The sequence below is a fragment of the Lissotriton helveticus genome, chromosome 7 (assembly GCF_964261635.1).
Source record: "Lissotriton helveticus chromosome 7, aLisHel1.1, whole genome shotgun sequence".
Classification (NCBI taxonomy): domain Eukaryota; kingdom Metazoa; phylum Chordata; class Amphibia; order Caudata; family Salamandridae; genus Lissotriton; species Lissotriton helveticus.
Genome location: NC_136068.1, coordinates 95,150,841 through 95,176,166, shown reverse-complemented (window position 1 = coordinate 95,176,166; position 25,326 = coordinate 95,150,841). Strand labels below are relative to the sequence as shown.

Sequence of the window (25,326 nt, the reverse complement as noted above, 5' to 3'; positions counted from 1 at the left end):
AAGGATGCACGCAGCAGGTCTGCCACTGGCATGCCTCACCCATCTATGCATCAACAGTGCCAGGAACACTGGTGCTCCACTGACCTACCACTCTCCTTCACGCGCTGAACCCCAGATGCCACACTGCTCTCTGTTGGCACACTACAAAACATGGAGGGAGCTTCCACCTGCTACTCCTGCCACTTCACCTGCAACACGACACCCACTGCTCCAACACCCACAAACACCCGCAAACACACACACACACACACACACCAATAACATGCATGCTCCTCAACACCTGCTTGCTCGGCAAGCATCCCACAGCAATCTGGAAGCTGCTGGATGCCGCCGCCCTGGACCTCCTTTTCTTCACTGAAACATGGCTGACTTCACCACTGACACTGGACATTGCTGCCACCACTTCAACCGGATACAAGAACGTCAAACAAGACACCCACCCGCGCCATCTGACACATCCTAGACCTCATCTTCCCTTCCTTCAACAGCATTACCATCAACACACTCAGGCCTGTCATCTGGACCGACCACCTCATAGTCAATTTTACAATCAACATTCGCCAACACAGAAGACCTTCCACAGCGGGTACAGTGCGCCAACTCTGGAACAACCTAGCAGAAGTGGATTGGGCCTTCACAAGAAAAAACAAGAACCCCCAGATCACCTAGAACACAACATTAAACATTTCAACAACTGGATCACTGTGCAGACACTCTGTCCCTTTTCTCAAGACCACACAATCAGAATTTAGACCCAACCATAGCATGAAAACTATCACAACAGCAGCAACGGATAACAATTGGATGATCCTCGACAGGGGGGAGACTGCAGCCCTCATCCTTCCAGACCTGTCAGCAGCTTTTGACACCGTCTCCCACCCCATTCTGGACTGACCGCTTTTAGAGACAAGCCCTTGAGTGGATCTGCACCTTCCTCACTGGGAGAACCCAAACTGTCAACATGTCACCCTACTCTTCTAAAGCACCGGAACTCATTTGTGGAGTCCTGCTGGGCTCCTCACTCAGCTCAACGCTCTTGCAGATGTCTGCCCGATTCACAACATAAACATCCTCGCATCAGCAGATGACACACAGCTGATACTGTCCCTTTCAGACGAAACACCAAGAACAAGTACACAGCATGCATGATCGGAAGGGCCACCTGGCTGAAATCCAACTGCGTCAAGCTGAACACAGAGAAGACTGAAGTGGTGGTATCTGGGTGAGACATCTCACCAAGGGACTCCACCTGGAGTCCCACCCCTATGCCCAGTTTGCAAGCAAGAAACCTCAGAATTATAACCGACAACATAATGACATGGCCGCACAAGTAAACACAGTTACCTCATTTTCCTTCAACACCCTGGGGATGCTATAAAGGATTTTTGAGTGGCTACCAGACAGCACCAGGAAAGAGGTCACCCAAGCTGTGGTCACCCAAGCCTTCATCACCAGTAGACTGGGCTACAGGAACGCCCTGTATGCAACAATAGCAAACCAGCTCACAAAAGACTTCAGACCATCCAGAAGGAAGCTGTCAGACTTTTCCCCAGCCTCTCAGGCCGAGCCCACATCACATATCACTGTAGCAAACTTCACTGGCTCCCGATACACAAGCGTGAACACTTCAAACTCTTCACACACCTACAAAGCTCTCCACAACACAAGACTTGCTTATCTGAACAGCTGCATTCATTTTCACCAAACTTCCAGATACTTCTGCTCCACTGGACTCGCACTAGCACACAAACCACGCATACACAAGCAGATTGGGGGAGCGTGCCTTCTCATATGTGTCTCCTGAAGCCTGGAATGTCCTCCCTCAACACATCAGAGCCTCTTCCTCCCTTTTTAAATTCCACCAGAAGCTGAAGCCCTGGCTCTTTGAGTAAGCCCTCCAGGGCTGGCCTCGCACACCCACCACAAGCGCCTGGATACCCTCGCAGGTGATTAGCGAGCTACAAAAATACCCATGACACAACAAAGCCAATACCAGATCACGACTTTGTGTCGCTTTTAGACACTTTGCCCGAGTTTCCAGTGATGCAAAGTTTTGATAGTCTGCGCTGGTATCTTTTGAAAAAGATGGGGTTTTCATTAAAAAGCGGCACAGACGATATCTGATCAAACGCAAACAGGAAGACAGCTTGAGCAGAACATGTTCAATGACACGCGCACCAGCGGGGGGCCTCTCTAGATAAAGGGTGCAAGTGCGAGCTGACCGCGGAATGACCGTAGACCTCACCTGTTCTCAACGAATTTGACATGAATCCGCAAATTAGAGCTTATGTGAAGGTTTCTTACAGGTTTTAGGTCGAAGGAGGTTTTGTTCATAAAAAGTCCGTCTTGTGATTAAAGTTGCAGGTCCTAGCAGTTCATTTGTTGCCAGTGACTTGTAAGAGAAGCCTGGCCAGTCGCAGTCTGTTGAACACAGTCACTGACACCATGTGTGGTAACAGGGGCTTCTCATGAACAATCCAAATGGTGGCTGTGCACTGTAGAACCGCTGATAACATCACAACACACAACATAACCCATCAGTAACTAGACATCACACAAGGAATGCCGTTTTCAAACAACTAAATTACAGAAACCATAATTTGTAAAGGTTCATTTCCAATGTTGGAAGAGTAGTTTTTTTAAAATAATACACAGAACAAAGGTTTGAAGAAAATCCAGACTGCACAAATATATGAATAAATCATTTGCAATATTAATCGGAGCTCATTGTGACTCTGTTCCATGTATTACTCGAAATTATCCTCGGTGATGGATCAAACCCAGATCTTTTGACTGGGTGTGAGTGTTTGATTGGCTCAGATGCTCCGTCCATCACCACCCCCTTTTGTACCGCTTTGGCTGCCATAAGTGTGGCAGGGTATGCTCAGACGTGAGTCCCTTGCTCACTTTGCCACTGGATTCAAGCAAGCCGGGCTGAAGACGGCTGGAATGCCAGAAACCCGTCCTCGGAAGCTTGTTTCCGGTCCAGGGAAGACATGGCTTGGCAGTTCGGGCTGGACTGTTCCCACTGGACCAGGGACAGACTATTTTGCATATAGCCAGGTTCTGAGCTGGGATGGGGCAGTGAGCTAAATAACGGTGATGGATCAAGCCCTGATCTTTGGACTGGGTAAGAGTGGTCTGCTTAATTCAGACACTCTGTTCATCACCACCCCCTTTTCTGAATCGGACTGTTCCCATGAGGCACAGGGTCAGACTGATTTGCATATAGCCATGTCTGAACTGGGGTGGCAGAGTGGGCTAAAGAACGGTGATGGATCAAACCCAGATCTTTTGACTGGGTGTGAGTGTTTGATTGTCTCAGATGCTCCGTCCATCACCACCCCCTTTTGTATCGAAATTATCCTCAGCAACAATGGTTGCCTTTATCTTAATTGTTTCAAAGGCTTGGCCTCTTTTCTCGTGTTTGCTCGCCCTCTCGGACTCTCTGGGATAGAGACAATTCTTTGAGAGTTAACCACGACATGAGGCTTGCTCCCCCGCGGCACTGTTGTACAGAAACGCGTTTGTTCACTAACCTGTATCACAGGAGCGTCCCAATAGGCTCCCGTGTTGAATCCGTTCAGCACCCTGGTCAGCTACGCTGATGACGCTTTACATCGGAACGTTGATCAATTGTTTTGTGTGTACGGGGCGCAGAGAGGACCACAAACCCAAATCTCAAAGAGGCTCGAGGAAGCACTTCAGCGCTCCAAATAGGGCCTTTAGGCGCTATATGAATGTTGCATTACAATACCAAAAGCGAAAATATCAGCCAGTTTTTAAACAGCTGGGAAGTCAGGCAAAAACCATATTTGGTGTCAAATTTTTATAACGGGTAATGTCAGTCATCATGCTTTCAAAATTAATTGTTTTTTTGATAATTTTGAGATGTTTATTGAAAGTATTATTTCTTTTTCAAAGTAACAGCCAAGACTATGCATTTCACATGTACTATGGTTTTATTGGTTGCGTTATCTTGCCTCAAACTTCACACCACTTTGTCTGAACCAAGACTTGACTACTAGGCCAAGATATCCCAGAGACTCTACAATGATTTGGTACCCAGTAATCCACGGCAGATCCACTACCCAATGTCCTGGTGGGCGTAGGACATGCAGCCTCACTTTGGATGTTGCTACGGTTGTCCTACCACTTCAAGGATCACAGAACAGGCTTGCTATGAAGGCGCGCTCAATCCACGTGTACGATGCCTTCTGTACACTGGCTCAATAGAGACTTTAACGGCCCATCCTCCGCCAAGAAGCACCACTTTCCAGATCTAAAGACAGTTTGCTCCATGGCCAGACATGGCTGCATTTTATTGCTCTATGTCATCTTGAGTCAGTTCAGTCAACCTCATCATGCAAGCTGGGACTTGTAGGCCCATGGTTACAATGGTTACAATGCAAAAAGGAAAACGACAAATCCCAGAATGCAAAGTGAGGAGTGCTTTAAACCAATGAGATGGTAAATCTGTGTCACGTAACTAGGGGCCACTTGCCAGCTATGGCATACATGGTTGAAATGTTGCTCTTGGAATACAGATGAGAATCGTTTCAGGGAAGGAGAGGAACCACATAAGAGCTGTGTAGCAATGCCACCCTGAGCACCTACAGGGCTCTCCCACTTGGCTGCTGTCCAGGCCACCAGTGGGGAACCACTCTTGCTCATCAGTTGACGTAATGTAACGTATGGAATATTGAACAAGGTTAGGAGTGAAGACACTGCTGGCCTTTGCAGCTAGGAGATTGCCGGGAAGACCGCTTTTCTGCGATTGCTCTTTGAGCGATGAGGATGTCAGGCCTCGGTTTATTCCTGCATCTAGTTATTGTTTCCCAGATTGCACAGACATTTCCACCCCCAGCCTGGCATCCAATATCCAGCAATGTGAAGAATGTTTGCTTTGCCATTGAATCACCCTTGGTAGAAGGAGCATCATTTTAGCACTAAACAGGCGGGGACTGATGCCGCTGCCTCAGCAGGCTAACGGCAGCATGGAAAGAGCGCCTTATCACAGCAGTTTGCCGCACTCAACACAAATGAAGCAGCCTTCTTTCAGGCACGATGCAGAGGAGGTTGTGAAGATGAGAAGTCTAAAGGCCTTTCTTGGAAATGGGGAGATGTATCAACAGGCCTGTCACAGGGTGACCACCTCACTCCAGATCAATACAGACACTGTCTCCAGCCTTGGACTTTTTTGTGATCGCCTGATACATTCTAGGTGTAGTTTTGTTTTCACTGAATTAATTAGACTAACACACCTGAAATCAATGATTCGTAGTGGAGACACTGTCCTTAATGACGTACACAGACACTGTTCTTCCTCTGTCATGGACAGTATATCACTCCTTTAATACGACCTATATTTTCTCAAAATAGGTCTTGAAATTGTTGGCCACGTGCTCAACCCAACAGTGATTTATTTCATGTGTTATTTTGGTGTCTGCATTCATTGTCATTGTTGCATAGTCTGAAAACCGCTTCAGTTGATCTTCCTCATCCCATCCCCCCTTCAATATCACTACTGTGTTTCTAGGTAATTTAGCTGATCATGATGATGAGATATTATTTGATAATTATCTGTTTGACCTCTTATTAGCTATCGCTTTCCAACAAATAACGATTAATTGGAAATCTTCATCAAAAACCTCCTTTAAAGCATGGTAGAACAGTTTCTTATCATTATAATTAGAACGTGCATTTTGGGGCTTCACTGTTATGGTGGTTAACAGAGAATCTTTTTGGTTTTCTCTTACTCCTAATTTAGATATTGGGCCATATGCATGAATACATTTCCCCATAGACACAGAATGGGAAAACCCTTTGATGCATCTGGCCCATTGTCTCTAAGGGAGTTTTATATATATCCCCTGTTGCTGCAAACATGTGTTACTTGCACTATGATCTACTTTTCTTATTATACTTTCTCATGAATTCTTCTTATTTTGTTTTCCTTCTCTTCGTACAAAAATGTTACAAAGAGTTTCAGTCACATATTGACAAATATAATGCATATTATCCTTGTATAACTCTTTGACTGTGTGCTGCATTTCGTTTTTTCTGGTGTTAGGACCATGGACACTTTACCACTGCTGACCAGCGCTAAAGTGAACGTGCTTCCTGTCTAAAATGTAATGGTATTTGGTAGAAATAGTTGCATTTTAGAGCCATAGTCTGATTAAAGAATAGATTACCATGATTTCTAGCAGTTCCCCACCGCTGCAGAAGATTGCCGCACCGTTCAATCAAGGGCCTCCCAGAAACAACCGCTCTGGTCCTCCATGTTTGCACTTTCCTACTTCTTACCAGTGGCGTAGCAATTGCGGTCCGCCCCGGGCGGCACGAGTTTCTCTTCCCTGCGACCGTCGCAGGAATCACCAGCCCCCACAAACTTGCAGCCACCAGGTAGCACAAGGTCTAGCTATGCCACTGCTTGCTATATAGGATTTTCTTATCTTCTGTACGTTGGCTACTGAACGCAGACCTCTAAAGGGTGCCCGGCCAGTGTCCGAGGAGCTCACCCAGACAAGATTTGTGCTTGCCATTCTGGCACTTTGAATGCTATTTTTCTCATTCTAGATTTACAAGGTAAAGCAAATACCTGAACTGGAAGAGCTACTCAAGCATTGACTTATCTAACTTGAGAGTAGCTCCCTAAACTCGAGACAAAGGTACGAAGATCATCGCGGCAGGTCCAAATGAATTATTACGCAGAATGTCCTCAAGTATTTTGATTGTCCCATTTATGTATTCACTGTTGGTGCGAGAGTCTCATGATTATAACTCTGACGACTTTTGAACATGGGTAATTTGATACATCAAATGCTGATTGTTACAAGTCCATTTTTTGCAACAGCTAAAAAAGTTGAAATTATAAATTAAAGAACATTTTGTTCGAATCTTACACCCTTAGCCAGTCGTGGCTGTTGATCCACCCGTATGATGCATTCTGAGACTACCGTTTTGTTTTAAATATTGTAGGCTTGGGCTCAGGCACCAGCCTCCAAAGTACATTTGGCTAAAAAGGACTGGCTGAGACTGTCACACTTGCCATGTGGCCACTTGGAATGTTATTAGTAGGTGCAAACTCCCCCAATGTTAGGAGTTAGACTTTTACCATGACCATGTTTTTGACTAACAGCAACAGCATATGAAACTTGTAGTTTATTTGCTCTTTTTTAAGCGTGGGTCTACAAAGCTCATCATTTTAAAGCTCTTGATAAACCAGAACTAGGCGAAAGTAACCCCCCTGGTGTGAGGCTGCACGGCAGTCATGATACCAGTCATTAGTGGCAAGTACCTTACAAGTGACTGACTTCTTAAATGGCTGACACACTGTCCCGGCCTGACTAGCCTTTAAACCTGCCACCACAATAACTTTCCATCTAGGCCACTCTGCTTCTGCCTGGGGTGGAAGGGGGGGTGAAGATCTCTTCTGAAGATGATCAATGATGACACGCGTGAGAGAGGTGAGGACGAGTGCTGGCCAGCCCCGTGACATTAGTGGAGACAGACACTCAACCACTCCTCCATGTCCCGTGAACTCTTTCTGCATTCTTTATTTGTCCACAATTCTGGTTCTGAGCACACACTCTCGCATAGGTTTAACATTTTGAACCGATTATGAAAGAGTTATTGGAGATGGAGACAGAGATAAAAAGCGTGGTAGGGGAGAAGAGAAGTGGAGGAAAGCTGGAACATGGGAGATAGTAGTAGAAGATTGGAAGACCTTCATAAGGAGTGGGACAAGAACATAGGGAGCCCAAGAGATGGCCCAGAACTGGTACATTGAGAAGACAGGAATAAGGTGGGAGACCGACCTTCACCACGGTGACCAAGCCCTCATTGGTGACCGGATCGGTGTGGATGGTAAAGTGGCCGGACGAGTCTCCATTCAGGATCCTGTACACAGCGTTCCAGTTGGGCGAATGCGGCTGGTCCCGGTCCACCACAGTCAAGTTGGCAACCACAACACCAACTCTGTTCTCAGGCACCTCGCCAATGAACTGAAAGAGAGAAGATTCCTCTGTTAATACATATAGGCCACACAGAAAGCAATGTTTGTTGCATTGCGCATATTACATGCATGATTTTGTTTTCTGTACTTGAGTCATGGGTAAGGAGTCATGGGCTAAACTCATCTGTAATCAGATCAGAGAGGGTAAGGAAGAAACGCATAAACAGAGAGGATGTAGGTTATCTACCTTGCTTGGTCATCCGACCATCAATAGTCTATGCTCACAATGAGGCTTTCAGTGTTAACGTGTGAGAGAGCGCAAACTGATATAAATGTATGAGTACATCACACTTACCTATAGTAAGCACAAGTCATGATGAGAAATGCCATGAGTGCTAATAGTATCTGAAATTATATTCTAAATGTATAGCTAATATAGAGATTTAAGTAGAAGTGGAACTAATACAGAAATGTGTGACATTATATGATTTTATTAGACGTGATTATTTTGAATCTATGTCGTGTAGCTGTTAACATATAAGATGGTCTGTGGTAAAACGCAGAACGTGGTAGGCCTCAGGGCCAGAGTTGGAGCTAAAAGGGAAGGTGTTTCTTTTCACGACACAGATTGTTTAACGTTTTTGGTCATTGCATTAATGGGCCATGATTTAGAGTAATGTTTTCTAAATAATAGAATAAGAGTTTTAACATGCTTTAATTAAATGAAGAAATTGAATGCTATAATCATAATGTGAAATATTGTAGGCCTGAAATGTTTTAGCATTGATTTACACGTACATGTCTGGGCTGAGAAATGTTGCAAGCCTTTTTAGAAGTCTATGAGAGTTGGGTTCTTGGCGGCAGATATCTGTCTGCAACAGGAAAGGGGGGATCCAATTATAAGTGAATGAATAGAGGTCTGTTCAGTAGACGGCCCAGACATGGAGGAGGGTTCTGGAATGTTTAAGGGGTATCAGCGGGCCGGAGAAGAGACTGAGAAGCAAGGTCAACTCTAACGTCTGAGGCCCAATACAAAGCATCATGGAAAAAGCCTGAAGTTGCACCACGTGAGAGGCGTTTCGCAAGGGGCGTCTCAAATGTTGTTGACTGTTTTGTATTAGGGACAGCACCCCTGGGTGGAGTTAGAGCAGAGACCTGAGGACCCTTTAGAGAGCGGATGGGTAGGCAGTGAGGGGTCATGACTGGAGAACTTTAGGTTTTCACCAAGAGACTTAGAGTGGGTGACTTCCCTTGGGGGTCATTCATTGCTGACACCTTTGTTAGGTTGGGATTTGGTTAAGTAGGGATACCATCTAGAACAGGGTAGGGACGCCTAACCTGTGTTTGTTTTCCTCCAACCTAAATGAAGGAGAGATATGCGTCTATGCTGATAGCTTTGCTATTTTTAGAACTTGTGTTAGTGATTTCTGTTGCTCGTCTGAGGGCTTTTCGAGAGCACATGTATGTAATTGGACCTGTGTATCTCGTGAATCTCATTCTGAGATGCTTGTATTTGCAGCTCATTATATCTTTACAATAAACTTTTGAAACCTAGAAGTTGTCCGTGATCTTTGAGAGTAGAGTCCTTTCTTGGGTGAACTAATTTGCAGATAGGTGTACTGTTTCCTTCCAAGACAGGCAATAAAGGTTCAGTCGACCAGATCGAGGTTTGGATCAATAGATATAAGGTATCGATCAAAATCTCGCCCTTTCAGTTGGTAGCTATAGAGGATGGTTGCCTTCTTGAGGACGGTGACCTAGGCCAGGTTAGCTTACCCCAAGGCCCCTAGAAATCGATGATCGGAAGAACAGCCCGCAGATGAAGATCCGGATGACGTGAGACAGAAAAAGCAGCAGTATCAGAGAGAGTGAGTATAAAGGGTTATGCGTGTTAGATTGCGGTGTTTTGTATTGTATCTATGTTGTAATGTCTGGCGGAGTTGAATGTCTGTAGAGTGACTGTGGAACAGGTTGTGAGCGCGCGCAACCGGTGGAAATCTTAAGTTCAAGGAGAGCTTAAGTGGTTCGGGTGTATCGGACACCCAGAGTAATTGTCAACTAGTGTGAAGGGGGTCATGAGGTACCATTGATCACCCGAGAGACCGAGATAGGGGGAACGTAAGAGTGAGTGCGTGAGTAACGGACGCTGGTCGGAAGTTACTGTGTGTGTAAGTAACCTATCAGAAAGACGATAGACATCTCGTCAGTTGTGTTGACAATTACAGATAGACTGTGGACGTACAGTCGAGAGAAGTGACCGCTTGGTCGGAAGTAGTCATTTTTCAGTGTATGAATGGGACGCATGCATAACCGGGAGACGAGTTGAGAAAGGAGGGGTGCTGCTGCGAAGCGGAGAAAAGAGACGTCAGGTGGTGTCGCGCAGCGATTGGCTGACGGGAGAAAGACCGCGCTGTGATAGGCCAGCTAGCGAACACGTCATACAGGGTCGCGACGTGATTGGCCAACAGGAGAAAAACCGCGCTGTGATAGGCCAAGCTAGCAAAGCCGCGACAGGATTGGTGGATTGTCATCAGGAAGTAAACAGAGTAGCGAGGCTGGATTTTGCGCGCATAATTATGAAGTGTTTTAAATGGTTGAAAGCACTGTTTAAGAAAGAGAGGCGAGGATCGTATGAAGGGGAAGAAGCCCCGCCGGAGGGTACGCCAGCTCGTTATATGGCAGTAAATGTTGGGTTGCATACGATCCTTTGGATATCAGAGTGGAGTAAGATTACTGAAGGAAATGAGGAACTGACGTTCCCGAAGTACGGGACGTTCAGATTAGAGGTGTTACATCGATTGAAATCAATCATGACCTCAAAGAGACCCTTGCCTAGACCAACCCAGTTTGAAGCCCTTGAAGCATGGCTTAGGGCAGCGCATGAAAGGAATATGAACAGACGGCAAGAAAGGGTGAAACGCTCGGTAAGGGCAGTACAGGATGCCAGGTGGGATGCGGATGCTAAAAGATGGAGAGTGCATAATTTGGAAATAAATAAACTGTACCCAGTGTTAGAGGCGCCAGTAAATAAAAGCCCCCTAGAAGAAGATGATGAGAGCGAAACAGAGGATAGCTTGATAAACAGATTACTGACAGACAGGCCACCCCCGTATAATAGAGCAGGGGGAGAGGTCGAGAATACTGAAGGAGAAAAGGGGGGCAATGCAGGAGAGCATAGACCGCTTCCCAGTTCAGAGTGGGATCCTGAGCCAAAGAAAGAGTTGCTCCAGCCTAGTCAGGTGCAACAGGTGGTCGGTAGGTTTGTGGTACAAAGAGCGCCGGAAACGGAAAGCGCCACATCCTACCCATTACCAGATGCACTACAGGTACCTGTTACCATAGGTCCTATAATATCGATATATGACCAAGAGAGAGCAAAAGGGGAAGAACGGAAACGGAAAGACAGAGAAAGAGCAGAGCAGGCAAGGAGGAACGATACCACTAATTCCCCAAGTCAGATGCCAATACCCAGAGAGTGGAGTACCCCGATGCACACAGCAGGGGACCCAGGAGGAGATCCTGGGGGCCCTAGATGGCCAAAGGATCTGAGGGGATCTGGACGAAAATCCTTTCAAGAGCTAAATGAGTACATGAAGCAGTGGGATGAGGCAGTGAAGGCTCAAAAGTGCATCAATGCTGCAGAAGCAGAAAGGGAAAGTCAGGACAGCAGAGCACGAACTCACTGCGGGGCTGGGGAGAGTAGCCCGGAGTGGGACTGTAGAGGGAGTAGGGGAGTCACCCATTGGGCCCGAAATGGAGGTAGAACAGACCTGGAAAACGGGGGCCCCGGGAGTGAAGGGGTGGCGTGCCCAATACTCAGTGAAGGGGAGAGGAGAGCGCAAGAGTACAGGAACAGCTTTAAGTGTCCACACTGTGTGCCTGGCACCAGAGAACAGAATGGGAGTTGTGAGAGGTCGCACCATAGTCCCTGTGATGACAGAAATGAGCGCAGCCCAGGGAATATGGGGAACCAGGAAGGATCGTATCGGATACTGAGCGATACGAGGCAAAGGGAGTGTAGCGACCAGAGGGAAAATAACAGAGAGATGTGCGGTGAGAGGAGAGAAGAAGACGAGAGTGGGCAGAGAGAGAGTAGGGATAAAAGGCCCGTGTTCCATCACCTTCCAAGATTGGATGGCCGAGCATGGGACCTGGAGAGATGGGAGCAAGGGAGGCCACCCATTAATTCTCCTGAGCCCAAACGCAGAGCCCGAAGTTGGGATGGGAGGGAGACCAGTGAGCCCCCTTCAAAAGACATATTGCGAGCTGAGATAAAAGCCAAGAGACTTGATGTCTCCAGCTTAAGGTCAGATCTGGATGACATGGTAGATGGTACCCTGCCTTTAGAAAGAATGGAAATGTATGAACAGGATGAAATACTGTATATGGCAAAGGACATCACACGAAAAGCGAGAGCAGTCCATGAGAAGTTAGTCGAACTAGCAGGCAAATATATGGTGGACTTGTCAAGAACCAAAGCATTACAGGGTAACCACAGGCTACATTACTCAGATCGAGATCTAGATGAGAGGAGAACGATTGGGCTGAAAACACACATAAGGGAACTGATTACTGGAATAAGGACATGGAGGGCACTAGATAAATGGGAAGAGAGGTGGTCCAAGAAAGGGACCGGCAGGAGAAGCATGATTGGTATAACACCAGGACAGCAGGGAATAGAAGCTTACCCTTTGCGTGAAGTTGCCAATGGGAGCTATGTACATGTCCCTTGGAGTAGGGGAGATTTAGCTGCTTTTACCACATCTTTCCCCAAGTTACGAGAGAGCCCCGTGGAGTGGTACAAGCAAGTCGAGAGGTTTGTGAAGATCTCAAAAGTCCTATGGATAGATCTGAACACGCTGTTTGACATTGTAGTACCAGGAGATCTGTGGACAGCATGCAAGGTTAGCGCTGAGTGGCCCACAACGGAGCCAGAGAGAGATGCTAGGACTAATGGGCCGTCCGAGATCGTGATGGCAAAATTCGAGAGAGTGATGACTTGGCTGAAAGAAAAAGTGCCAATGCAAGACATAGATTGGGTCAGAATAGACAGAACGAGACAGGAACCCAAAGAGACAGTCCATGAATATTACGAGAGATTGCTGAAGGCGTTTAAACAGTATAGCGGCTTGGATGTAATGGATCCAAAGGACATAGGGCAATTTGTGTCCAAGTTCGTCCTGGGACTGAGACCGGATATTAGTTTAATGATTCAGCAACACTCGATTTGTTGGCAAAGTAGACCCCTAGATGAAATACTGAGATATGCCAGGTACTGCTGTGATGAGGTAGACTCCAAGGCTAAGAAACTAAAAGAGAAGCTGATGGTGGTACAATTGCAGGCAGCAGGAAAGGGGGGACCGCAACAACAGCAGCAAGGGACAGGTACAGGAGGTAAGAAGCAGTACAGTCAGAACAAGGGTAATGAGGAGAGTACTACCTTCAGACCCAGAGTAGACATAGCTACCTTGAAGAAAACGACTAGGTGTCACCAGTGCAACGAGTTGGGGCATTGGAAACGCGAGTGCCCTTACAATGTAGAGATAGGAGAGCAAGAGATAGAGGAGGAAGAGGTCCAGAGCGCACCTATGAGAGGGGCGACGCCATACCAAGGAAAGGTGCTCAAAGGGGGGGGGGCTCCTCCCCGAGCCCAGTTCCCGCAACCTCCTCGAGTAGGGAGTATGGGTAAGACCTATAGACAAATGCCCCTGTTTGTGGAAGGTGAAGAATGCTATTATGTGGACCCATTAACCGGACAGAGAGTGGAAAGAGAAGACTGCACCCTTGGGGCAGCCTTAGAGGTAGATCAGAGGGGACCCTATGTTGAAGCAGAAGTAGCAGGGTGCCCTACGACATTTCTGGTGGACACAGGAGCCACTAGATCCACGATCAGATCAGCTGCAGTTCCAGACCTGCCCATGTCTGGAGAGACCATACAGGTGGTAGGGGTCGCAAACAGGAGAATAACCAGCCAATTGACAGAACCGGTACAGGTGAAAATAGGGAAGTACAGCGATGAGCACCAATTTGTGGTTTGCGATTCAAGCCCTGTGTGTCTGCTAGGAAGAGACCTGTTGTGCAAATTGAATTGTACTATATATTGTACACCCCAGGGAGTGGAGGTATTGACTAATGATGATGATGCAGATTTCAAAGTTGCAAACTCAAGAATATGTGTGGAGCTGTACCCTACTTTGACAGTAGACGAGCTTCCCTGGGATTTGAGAGAGACAGTGGCATCAGAGGTATGGGATTTCACTGGGGAAGAGATTGGATTAGTCAAAGGGGTGGACCCAGTGAAAATTGTAGTGAAACCGCATGCTGAGTTCCCAAGAACACCCCAGTATAAATTGACTCCAGAAACGATTGCAGGCATAAAACCCGTGATCGAGTCCATGATTAAACAGGGAATACTGAAAGAAATCGTGGGTAGTCCATGTAACTCCCCGATTATGGGTCTGCAGAAACCAAATGGGAAATTTCGGATAGTGCAGGACCTTCGAAAGATTAATAACATAGTCGTTTCATGTTGTCCAGTGGTACCGAATCCATCAGTGATACTGTTTCAGATTCCATTCCAAGCAGAGTGGTTCACTGTGATAGATCTTTGTCAGGCTTTCTTTTCGATCCCTTTGGACGAAGATAGCCATTTTCTTTTCGCATTTAAGCTGGAAAATCGCGTCCTAACATGGTGTCGTATCCCTCAGGGGTATACAGAGAGTCCATCGATCTTTAACCAGCTTCTGAAGAAAAATCTTGAAAGTCTAGTGCTGCCCCAGAAGTCAGTTCTGGTCCAGTACATAGACGACCTCCTTGTGGCGTCAGAAACAGAAGAAGCTTGCAGGGAAGATTCCATTGCTTTGTTAAATCACCTAGCTGCCAATGGGCACAAGGTGTCCCCGGGAAAATTGCAGTACTGCCTGACAGAAGTACAGTACTTAGGACACAGAATTGAGAAAGGCAAACGAAAAGTGTCACCAGACAGGATAGAGGCGATCATGAAAATGAACGCGCCTCAGACACAGAGAGAGGTCAGGATGTTCCTAGGGATGGTGGGTTATTGCCGACAGTGGATCGTGAACTTTTCACTGAAAGCAAAGCCCTTGCAAAAACTGACGCACAAAGAGGTGAGTGATCCGGTACCATGGGACAAAGACTGTTTGATGGCATTCTTACAGCTGAGAGAGGACCTGTGTCGTGCTCCGGCATTGGGAATGCCTGATTACAATAAACAATTCTTTCTTTACTGTTGTGAGAGAGAAGGTTGTGCGTTGTCTGTGTTGGTCCAAATCCATGGGAATGCCCGTAGACCAGTTGCTTATTTTTCAGCTACTTTAGACCCAGTAGCCGCAGCGTTGCCCGGATGTCTCAAATCCGTTGCTGCAACGGGTGTCAGCATTGAGAGATGTGAAAATATTGTTATGGGGCACCCGTTAGAGGTGTGCGTGCCACATTCTGTTGAACTGTTGATGACCAGGACCAAAACACAGCATCTGACCAATAGCAGGCTCACGCGCTATGAGCAAGTTATTCTTGCTGCAGAGAACGTGACCCTCAAGAGATGCTCTGTTTTGAACCCTGCTACCTTAATGCCACTTCCAAATGATATTGATGATGATGATGAATATACAGACCATGACTGTCTCGATGTGACTGAACTATGCACCAAACCCAGACCCGACATTGTGGATGAGCCACTGACGGACCCAGATGAAGTTTTCTTTGTCGATGGCTCATGTGTAAGAGACGAAGTTGGGCAGTTGAGAGCAGCTTATGCTGTTTGTACAATTGAAGGAGTTGTGGAAGCTGGGTGCCTGGAAGGAGTACACTCCGCTCAGGTAGCCGAGATTATTGCCCTAACACGTGCTTGCTTAGCAGGCAATCAAATTCGAGTCACCATCTACACCGACAGCCAATACGGGTTTGGGGTAGTTCATGATTACGGGCAGTTATGGTCTCAAAGAGGGTTCATGACTTCTTCAGGCTCTCCCATTCGCAATGGAGAGTTTGTGCGCTTGTTGTTAGAAGCATTGCAATGTCCAGCAAGTATCGCAGTTGTAAAGTGCATCGCACATACCAAAAATGAGGACTTTGTTTCGAAAGGCAATAGATATGCTGATGAAGTTGCGCGGTATTGCGCAGAACAAGGTTACTCTTTCACAGAGGTGGATGTGGGTGGAATAAATGTGAGAACTGAATTAGCCATGATACTGGAAACTGTTGATACTTGGGATGAATTGTCAACCATGCAAGAAAATGCTCCTGATTCAGAAAAGGAAACATGGGTAAAGGCAGGATGTGTAATGGGTGAGACTCATTTTTGGGTCTCAGCAGACGGCAGAGCAGTGTTGCCCAATGAGATGGTGAGTCCAATGGCTAGACTCATACATGGTCCCGTACACTTAGGGAGAGATGCTATGCTGAGAGTGTTTAGACAGACTTGGTACAATCCTAAGTTTAGAATAGCAGCAGAAGCAGTGTGCCAGCGTTGTGTGACCTGCCAGCAGCTGAATGTAGGGAAAAGAACACCAGTTGCGCTAAGTCACATAGGAAGGTCTGGAGGTCCATTCAACAGAATGCAGATAGATTTCATTGAAATGCCAAGATGCAACCGCCTCCGCTATGTCTTGGTGGTTGTTTGTGTGTTCTCCAGATGGGTTGAGGCATACCCTACACGTAGGTGCGACACCCTCACAGTGGCTAAGTTACTGCTTAGAGAACTTATCCCTCGGTTCGGGGTGCCGGCCTTTTTGGAATCAGATAGGGGAACACATTTTAACAGCGAGCTTGTGAAGATGATTTGTGTTGCACTGAATATCGACCAAAAGCTCCATTGCAGTTACCGACCAGAAGCCTCAGGAATTGTGGAACAAATTAATGGCACGATCAAGTCCAGAATAGCGAAAGTTTGCTCCTCAACGACCCTGAATTGGCCTGACGCCCTGCCATTAGTACTCATGAGCCTTCGTAGTACCCCAGACAGAAGAACAGGGTTGTCACCACATGAGGTGTTAATGGGGAGAGCAATGAGACTGCCATCTATTCCAGCTACTGCACTGTTAAATATCACAGATGATATGATCCTGGACTATTGTAAGGGGCTGTCTGACGCCATGCGTTCTGTGTCCCTTCAGGTGCAGGCTGCAGAGGTTCCAGCGTGCCAGGGCCCTTGCCATGACCTGTATCCTGGGGACTGGGTCCTGGTGAAGAAACATGTGAGAAGAAGCTGCTTGGATATTCGTTGGCGTGGGCCCTACCAGGTCATCCTGATCACAAGTACAGCTGTAAAGGTGGGAGGCCTGCCCAACTGGATACACGCGTCGCATACGAAAAGGGTTCCAGCACCTCTGGAAACAGCTCCTCTCTCGGATGGACGTCCAGCTGAGGACCAAGAAGCCATAGAGGGGGCTAGCCAAGCTGTAGAGGTGCCAGTGGAAGCAGGGAACGAGTCTGACCAAGCTGAGGACGGTCAGTACAACAGCGAAACAGAAGACGCTACAGAAGGAGAAGACAGCTGGGAGTACGAGTCTGACCCTGACAGGTCTGAAAGAGAGCGAGAACAGACCAGAAGGAGAAGGAGTAGAAGGGCACGTGGAGAAGCAAATTGGCCGCAAAGAAGAAGTTCTAGCCTGAGGTCAACTCCAGAAGCAACCCTTCCTCCGATATCAGAAGACTCAGACCCAGAAGAAGGTGCTCAGGGCGCTGAAGCACCAGACCGAAGAAGGTCAAGAAGAGTGCGTGTGCCTAACAGAAGATACTCCACACCTGAGTGGACATATCTGGCGACAAATGTCTGTGAAACCGGAGACAGGGAGGATCCGAGCGGTGGTGGTGTCCAGTTCTGAGCCCATTATCACCGTGGAAATACAACTGTTGGTACCCGGTGTCGAACAAGAAGGGTCACTAACATTCGTGCTCCCCAGACCTCCCCGCCTCAGCAAGTTAAAACACATGTTTCTTACAGAATTGAAATTCCCCGACTTTGGTACCACGATAACAGCACATGAAGAGCACACTCTTCGCTTGGAAATATTGAACTATGCTATTGAAGCTGCAACCACAAATCTAATAGTCGATTGTTAAAGGACTTTGTAAATAAAGCAAGCAGAAGAAAAGAAGATTACCTAGCGCCCAGGAAGCAGAGAATTTTAGGGAACCCCTTGAGTGGATGGAGAAGGGCTAGGGTTGTCTTTTTGAACTGTGAAAGGACTTTTTGCGAAAAAGGCTGTCAGCCTCCAGCTGTGTGGATTCTAAAGACAAAAAAGGATTGAAAGAGACTGTAAAGGAACGAGAGGAAAAGAACTTTTTTTACAAAGAGAAAGGGAAAAGCTAGATTGTCTGACGAAATGGAGGCCGGCACCCCGAACCGCAGAGCTAAATGTATAATAGGTACACTAATAGTAGGAGTGATAATATTAATAGCTTTAGTGGTAACAATTTCTTATGTAAAGGGACATGAGGAAGAGGTAAAGGTAACTGATGCGAATTCTGTAGTAACACTTACACCCACTGTTGCAGGTGAGAAAAGGGAAAACACTCAAGAGAAAGCGTTATTGGCTGCAGAAGCCCGCAGGTTACATGTAGACGAGTCCCAAGGAGACTTTAGGTCAAATGCTTACGCTAAACTTTTGTATGAATACGTGGATGCCATGGAGGTTAAGGATTGCTACGTCTGCATGCAGTTGCCTGCGTCTGTAGATGAAGGAATTCGATATCATCACCTCCCTCTGACATATGGCATTACATGTAGCTTATTGCTTAGTATATTTTATGAGAGAGATAGTTTTGAATACTATTTCTCCAATTATGATTCTGTGTTGCCAGAAGTCCCGAATTATAAGCAGATGAATAAATGGGATTACTGGAAGAGTGAAGACAGATTGGCCAAATTCTTCATTCCTTGGATTACCTTAGATACTTCACATGCCCGTAGAAATAATCTGACATGCAAGGTGTCAGAAGTCGAGAAAAAGTTCATAGGGCAGGTGGATGATCGTTACAGGAGACAAAAGATTTTGAAAAAATCAGGACAAGGGAAATTAGATTGGACCGAGGAAGAGAAGTCACATAAGAGAAAGGGTAGTAGTGGTCCAATAGCTTTAGATAAAGCGCAGAGAGGAAAGTTATGTCTTCACCGAGCCAAAACGTATTATGAAAATGTATACGTGGGTGAAGTTGACTGTGAACATGCTTTTAATTTAGAGTACTACACTAAGGATTTCCTGAAGGGAATGCAAGTAATTCCAAATGTGTATTTTGTATGTGGAAGAAATGCTTACGTGAGACTACCTGACAACTGGTATGGATCATGTTACTTGGCAATTGTCTTCCCCAAAATATATCATGCACAAGACTTATTGATCATTGAGGGCCAGACATCATCGAGGGGAAGGAGGGATTTAGGAGATGCAGAAATGGTTGGAGATGTCTTTGGAGCTATGTTCCCTCTTTTGGGAATAATCCTTAATGATGTTAAAATTAGACGACTGGCAACAGTTGTCGACAGGTTGTCTGCCAGCACTGCTCAGTCCTTAATGCTGGTAGAAGGAGAGATGCAATCGATAAGGGCTATGGTTCTTCAAAATCGGCTTGCATTAGATGTCTTATTAGCAAAAGAGGGCGGAGTCTGTAAGGCTTTGAAGGTTCAGGAATGTTGCACTTACATTCCAGACCTTTCAAAACCCCTTGAGAAAGTTATTAAGAACATAACTAATATACACAAAGAGATCGAAGACTTGAGTAGAGAAAATGTCTGGGAAAAGGTGGGCCACGGAATGAGTACAGTTGGAGGGTGGTTTTCCACCTTAGGCAAAAGCTTTATTTGGTATATCCTAAAGCCTATCATCATAATATTGATCTGTGGGATAATATTGTGGGGATTGGTGAGGGTATTCAAATGGTACAGAGCAAGAAGGTCAGAAAGGGCCCAAAGAGAACAGTTGCAGAGATTGGCTGCCATACAAGATAATCAGTACAGGAGCCTGAGAGCTCTGGAAGCACAGAGAATGCCAGCAATAACTGCAGTTTAAATGTTAGTGATGACCCCGAGAGGTCATCAAAGGGGGGAACTGAGAGAGCGCAAACTGATATAAATGTATGAGTACATCACACTTACCTATAGTAAGCACAAGTCATGATGAGAAATGCCATGAGTGCTAATAGTATCTGAAATTATATTCTAAATGTATAGCTAATATAGAGATTTAAGTAGAAGTGGAACTAATACAGAAATGTGTGACATTATATGATTTTATTAGACGTGATTATTTTGAATCTATGTCGTGTAGCTGTTAACATATAAGATGGTCTGTGGTAAAACGCAGAACGTGGTAGGCCTCAGGGCCAGAGTTGGAGCTAAAAGGGAAGGTGTTTCTTTTCACGACACAGATTGTTTAACGTTTTTGGTCATTGCATTAATGGGCCATGATTTAGAGTAATGTTTTCTAAATAATAGAATAAGAGTTTTAACATGCTTTAATTAAATGAAGAAATTGAATGCTATAATCATAATGTGAAATATTGTAGGCCTGAAATGTTTTAGCATTGATTTACACGTACATGTCTGGGCTGAGAAATGTTGCAAGCCTTTTTAGAAGTCTATGAGAGTTGGGTTCTTGGCGGCAGATATCTGTCTGCAACAGGAAAGGGGGGATCCAATTATAAGTGAATGAATAGAGGTCTGTTCAGTAGACGGCCCAGACATGGAGGAGGGTTCTGGAATGTTTAAGGGGTATCAGCGGGCCGGAGAAGAGACTGAGAAGCAAGGTCAACTCTAACGTCTGAGGCCCAATACAAAGCATCATGGAAAAAGCCTGAAGTTGCACCACGTGAGAGGCGTTTCGCAAGGGGCGTCTCAAATGTTGTTGACTGTTTTGTATTAGGGACAGCACCCCTGGGTGGAGTTAGAGCAGAGACCTGAGGACCCTTTAGAGAGCGGATGGGTAGGCAGTGAGGGGTCATGACTGGAGAACTTTAGGTTTTCACCAAGAGACTTAGAGTGGGTGACTTCCCTTGGGGGTCATTCATTGCTGACACCTTTGTTAGGTTGGGATTTGGTTAAGTAGGGATACCATCTAGAACAGGGTAGGGACGCCTAACCTGTGTTTGTTTTCCTCCAACCTAAATGAAGGAGAGATATGCGTCTATGCTGATAGCTTTGCTATTTTTAGAACTTGTGTTAGTGATTTCTGTTGCTCGTCTGAGGGCTTTTCGAGAGCACATGTATGTAATTGGACCTGTGTATCTCGTGAATCTCATTCTGAGATGCTTGTATTTGCAGCTCATTATATCTTTACAATAAACTTTTGAAACCTAGAAGTTGTCCGTGATCTTTGAGAGTAGAGTCCTTTCTTGGGTGAACTAATTTGCAGATAGGTGTACTGTTTCCTTCCAAGACAGGCAATAAAGGTTCAGTCGACCAGATCGAGGTTTGGATCAATAGATATAAGGTATCGATCAAAATCTCGCCCTTTCACGTGCATCCTTTACATTGCTTGAAATTACAACTCATGGGGGAAGTAGAAGCGGAAGGTGCACACGAATTCGAAAAAGAGCAAATTAGGCACATTATACAGACCTTCTCGTATCAACACAGAGTTTTTGCTTTAGTCACATAGAATCACACTGAAGAAATGTAGAGTAGCCAATAGTATTTAAACTCTGTGACTCCCAGAGGGTATGCACACTCCTGTACCAGACACTTTCTTCAATGTTTTCACAGAGCTTTTTTAAATCTATCCATCCATCCATCAATTTCTATAAATATATATATATATGTATATCCCAGAGGAGAATATCGTTAGGTCTGCATTTCCATTAAAAAATCGTTTTCCCGTTTGCTAATATTGTGGCAGCGATTGGCAATTCTTCATGAAACTTTCTCCAAAGAAATGCTCATCTACCTCAACTCCTTCAGGAAAATTTTCGGGGCGATCGTCATGCAAGGGTTGTGGGAAAAAAAGGAGGGGGGCCTAAAACCGAATTTCCCCATACATTTTCCATAGACTTTTTTTAGGCAGTGCTACAGCAAAACCTACTGAATTGAATTACACCAGGGAATATTCCCTATTTCTAATGTGGGCGGCTAGGTCTGAACATGGCGCTTGTCCTTCTTTCTCTGATATCAGACTAAGGCTGCTGCAGGACAAACAACAAACATTGTTAGGTCTCGCGACCTATCGATGCGCGCAAGCGCATCGAGCGGAGCGAGAATTCAAGTAGCCAAAATCCTCGTGAAACTAAGGGCTTCTTGCCCTGCGGTTTCCTTTAAGTTCATGTGAACCACGTGACAGCAGCAAGCACGCGCATCAGGCACTCCTCCCACACCTCACGGACATCTGTTCATTTCTCCTGCACAAGGCTCGCAAAAGGCTCTCCTCCCTCCCCACATCAAAGGCATCAATCACCCTCCCACAGGCTTCCCCAGCGCTGCCCCGCCCCCTGCTTCACGGCCAGGCCATCTGTTCCCTGCCAGACCTCTCACACCTCCGCCACAGCATGCCTGTGCTCCTTGATTTATTTAGTAACAGTGCCGCTTCCAGACACCTCCCACCTCTGACACAACATGCCCTTAGGCCTTTATTAAATAACAGCGCCGTTTGTTTACAATTTCTCGAAGGTGCACTCTGTTTCAGCGTGCTTGAAGAATATTGGTTCGAAGCGCTCTGAACAAGTAGATAAAGCGCAGCGCTCCTGAAACGGGCAAAGCGCTGAAGGAAAATATGTTAACGTTTCTTCAAATTTAAGTAAAAGCTACAAACTGAAAAACATTTCATAAAGAAACGTAACCCTGAGATCTGCTGCTGTGTTTCTTCATATAACTTTATTTTCAAAAGACGGGCAAAGGAGATGCGATAAACAAATCTCGATACCAAGTATTATGTCATATTCTTAAGCAGACGGGAGAGAGCGCTCTCTTGATTGCTATTATTTTATTGTCCAGGCACGCTATCTCGCTTTTCTGTGTCTCTTTCACTACCATTCAGAAATAACAGCACTGTAACTTTTGTTTCCTCAATACGTCTGATTTGAGCACGTCACTACGAAAGAGGATGTAGCTCAGTGGTAGAACGCATGCTTTGCAAGTATGAGGCCCCGGGTACAATCCCCAGCATCTCCACGTTTTGTTATTTATTTTTAAATATCTGTATTTCTCGAAAATTGATTTCAGTTAAACCACTGTGCCGCTTAATATAAATTAATTCAGTAAACTGTGTTAAAAGCGTCAGTTAGCTCTCATGGAGTGTGAAAGATCACAGCCGCTTTTGTTTCCTCAATACTTCTGATTTGAGCACGTCACTACGGAAGGGGATGTAGCTCAGTGGTAGAACGCATGCTTTACATGTATGAGGCCCCGGGTTCAATCACCAGCATCTCCAACGGATTAAAATAAATAAATTCAGTAAACAGTGTTGTTTGAAATAAATCAATTCAGTAAACAGTTTTGAAAACGTGAGTTAGCTCGCAAGCTTACCAATGAAACATGCACGTTGCCAATTCCTCATAACATGTCAAGTACAACATGATGGACTTGTCAAGGGATTTAAGGACAGTGAAGACAAGCATTGGCATAGCCAATAGGTCTCGCCTTTGGGACCTTATAAGTGTTTAGCCATGCAACAGCTGATGTTGTTGCACCAATGATATTGTGCTGCATAACTAAATACTTATAAGGTCCCAAAAGCGAGACCTATTGGCTATGCCAATGCTTGTTTTTGTACTGTTGCCACTTTTTCTGTCATTCAGGCACATCAAACTCATTAGGACCAGAAAGCGTTGCTTTGGTGGGGATAGGGTACAGCATGGCCATGTATATCATAGCAGTGGCAAAGCCAATAGGTCTCGCTTTTGCGAGAGTTAGAGCTATTGACGTGGTAAATGACAATATCCTTTACCCATCTGTTATGGAGTGAAGTGGATATATGTGGTGTGGAGTGGAATTATGTGGGTTAGTTGTAGAATTGTGCGGTGTGGAGTGGATTTGTGTAGTGGAATTATGGTGAATGGAATTATGTGAATAGCAATTATGTGTGTAAGAGGCTGGCTTAATATATGGTGCACACTTATTCAAGTGATGCACCTTGCACTAATCCAGGCAACCCTTATGGTGATTTTAGTTGTCTTTGATAACCATAGAAAGCTCTCAAAGTGGTAGCTGTCAGGCTTATCTTGAAGGAGTGTTAAGCAGCTTGTTTTACCAGTTTAATCGTATTTTTTATTTTATTTTTAGTGATTTCTATAGCGCAAACAAGACCCTGAGTAGGGTATCAGAGCGCTTTACAATACAGAGCAAAACAAGTATAAAAACATTTTAGTAGGGTTCGAGTAATTGGTATGTGGGGAATATGAGGTTCGGCAGGGAGCAAAACAATAACAGATGATTTGTTCATGCAGTAGGAACAAGTTCAAGTACGAGCAAATCATATAAGCGAGGGTGTCATGATGAGCAGTATAGAGACAAGTTTGTAGTAGTTGATTGGTTCAATGCAGGCAGGAGTAATATCGAGAGTAGAGTTTTTTCGGAGTCGGAGAAGGGCAGGTCAGAGAGTTTACTGGTGTGATTGATATGGCCCAGGATGGTGAGGATTGTTAAGGAGTTAAGAGAGGAATTTGCTCATCAGGAAGGATTTAGCTTACCTTTTGAATGATGGCGGTGAAAAGATTTTTCTGATACTCGAAGGGAGTGAGTTCCATATTCTTGGTGCAGCTCCAGAGAATGCTCTGTCAAAAGTTTTTTTCTTGCGGAAGCGTGAAGGTTTCAGGAGTAGATTGTCGGAGCTCCTAGAGTGTCTGTTTCCTCCAGATATAGTAAGTTTCTGGGATAGGTATTGGGGGGTTTTGTGGTGTAACACTTTATGAGTGATGCAGGCCATCTTTAGGTGAATTCTAGCTCCGTACGGTGGCCAGTTGAGCGCCTTCAGGTGTGGCGAGATATGGTCAAATTTCCTAGATCCTGTTAGGAGTCTTGCTACTGTGTTGAGACAATCTTCTAAAAGGGCTGTTGAGATTTTGGGAAAGCCCGATAGGGTAGTACATCTGTACTCCATCTTCGATATGACTAAAGCCTGAACTGCAGTTTTGCGGTCAGGGTTCTCAATGAATGGTTTAATTTTTCTGAGATAGCTGAGGTGAAAGTGGGCATTTGTAGCCAATAGGTTGATGTGTGTTTGCATATCAAGGTTCTTATACAGTGTGATTCCAAGATATTTGGCGGAATCCACCAGAAGCAGTGATCATCTTGGTCCACTCCTTTATCACTGAAGAGTTTTTTGGAGGGGAAACAAGAAGAAATTCATTTTTTCGTGAGTTTAGCTTGAGAAAGTTAGTCGTTAGACAGTGGACGGTCTTTTCAAGAGCTTGATTTATGA

At 45.5% G+C, this 25,326-nt stretch overlaps 1 protein-coding gene across 1 annotated transcript in view; it reads right to left on the bottom strand.

The window, feature by feature from the left end:
• Positions 1 to 25,326, bottom strand: part of CDH4 (cadherin 4) — a 748,299-nt gene that overhangs the window by 112,431 nt on the left and 610,542 nt on the right. Inside the window, exon 7 of the mRNA XM_078651582.1 lies at positions 7,824 to 8,009. Within this exon, the coding sequence (XP_078507708.1) occupies positions 7,824 to 8,009 (186 nt within the window). The remainder of the gene's footprint in view (positions 1 to 7,823; positions 8,010 to 25,326) is intronic.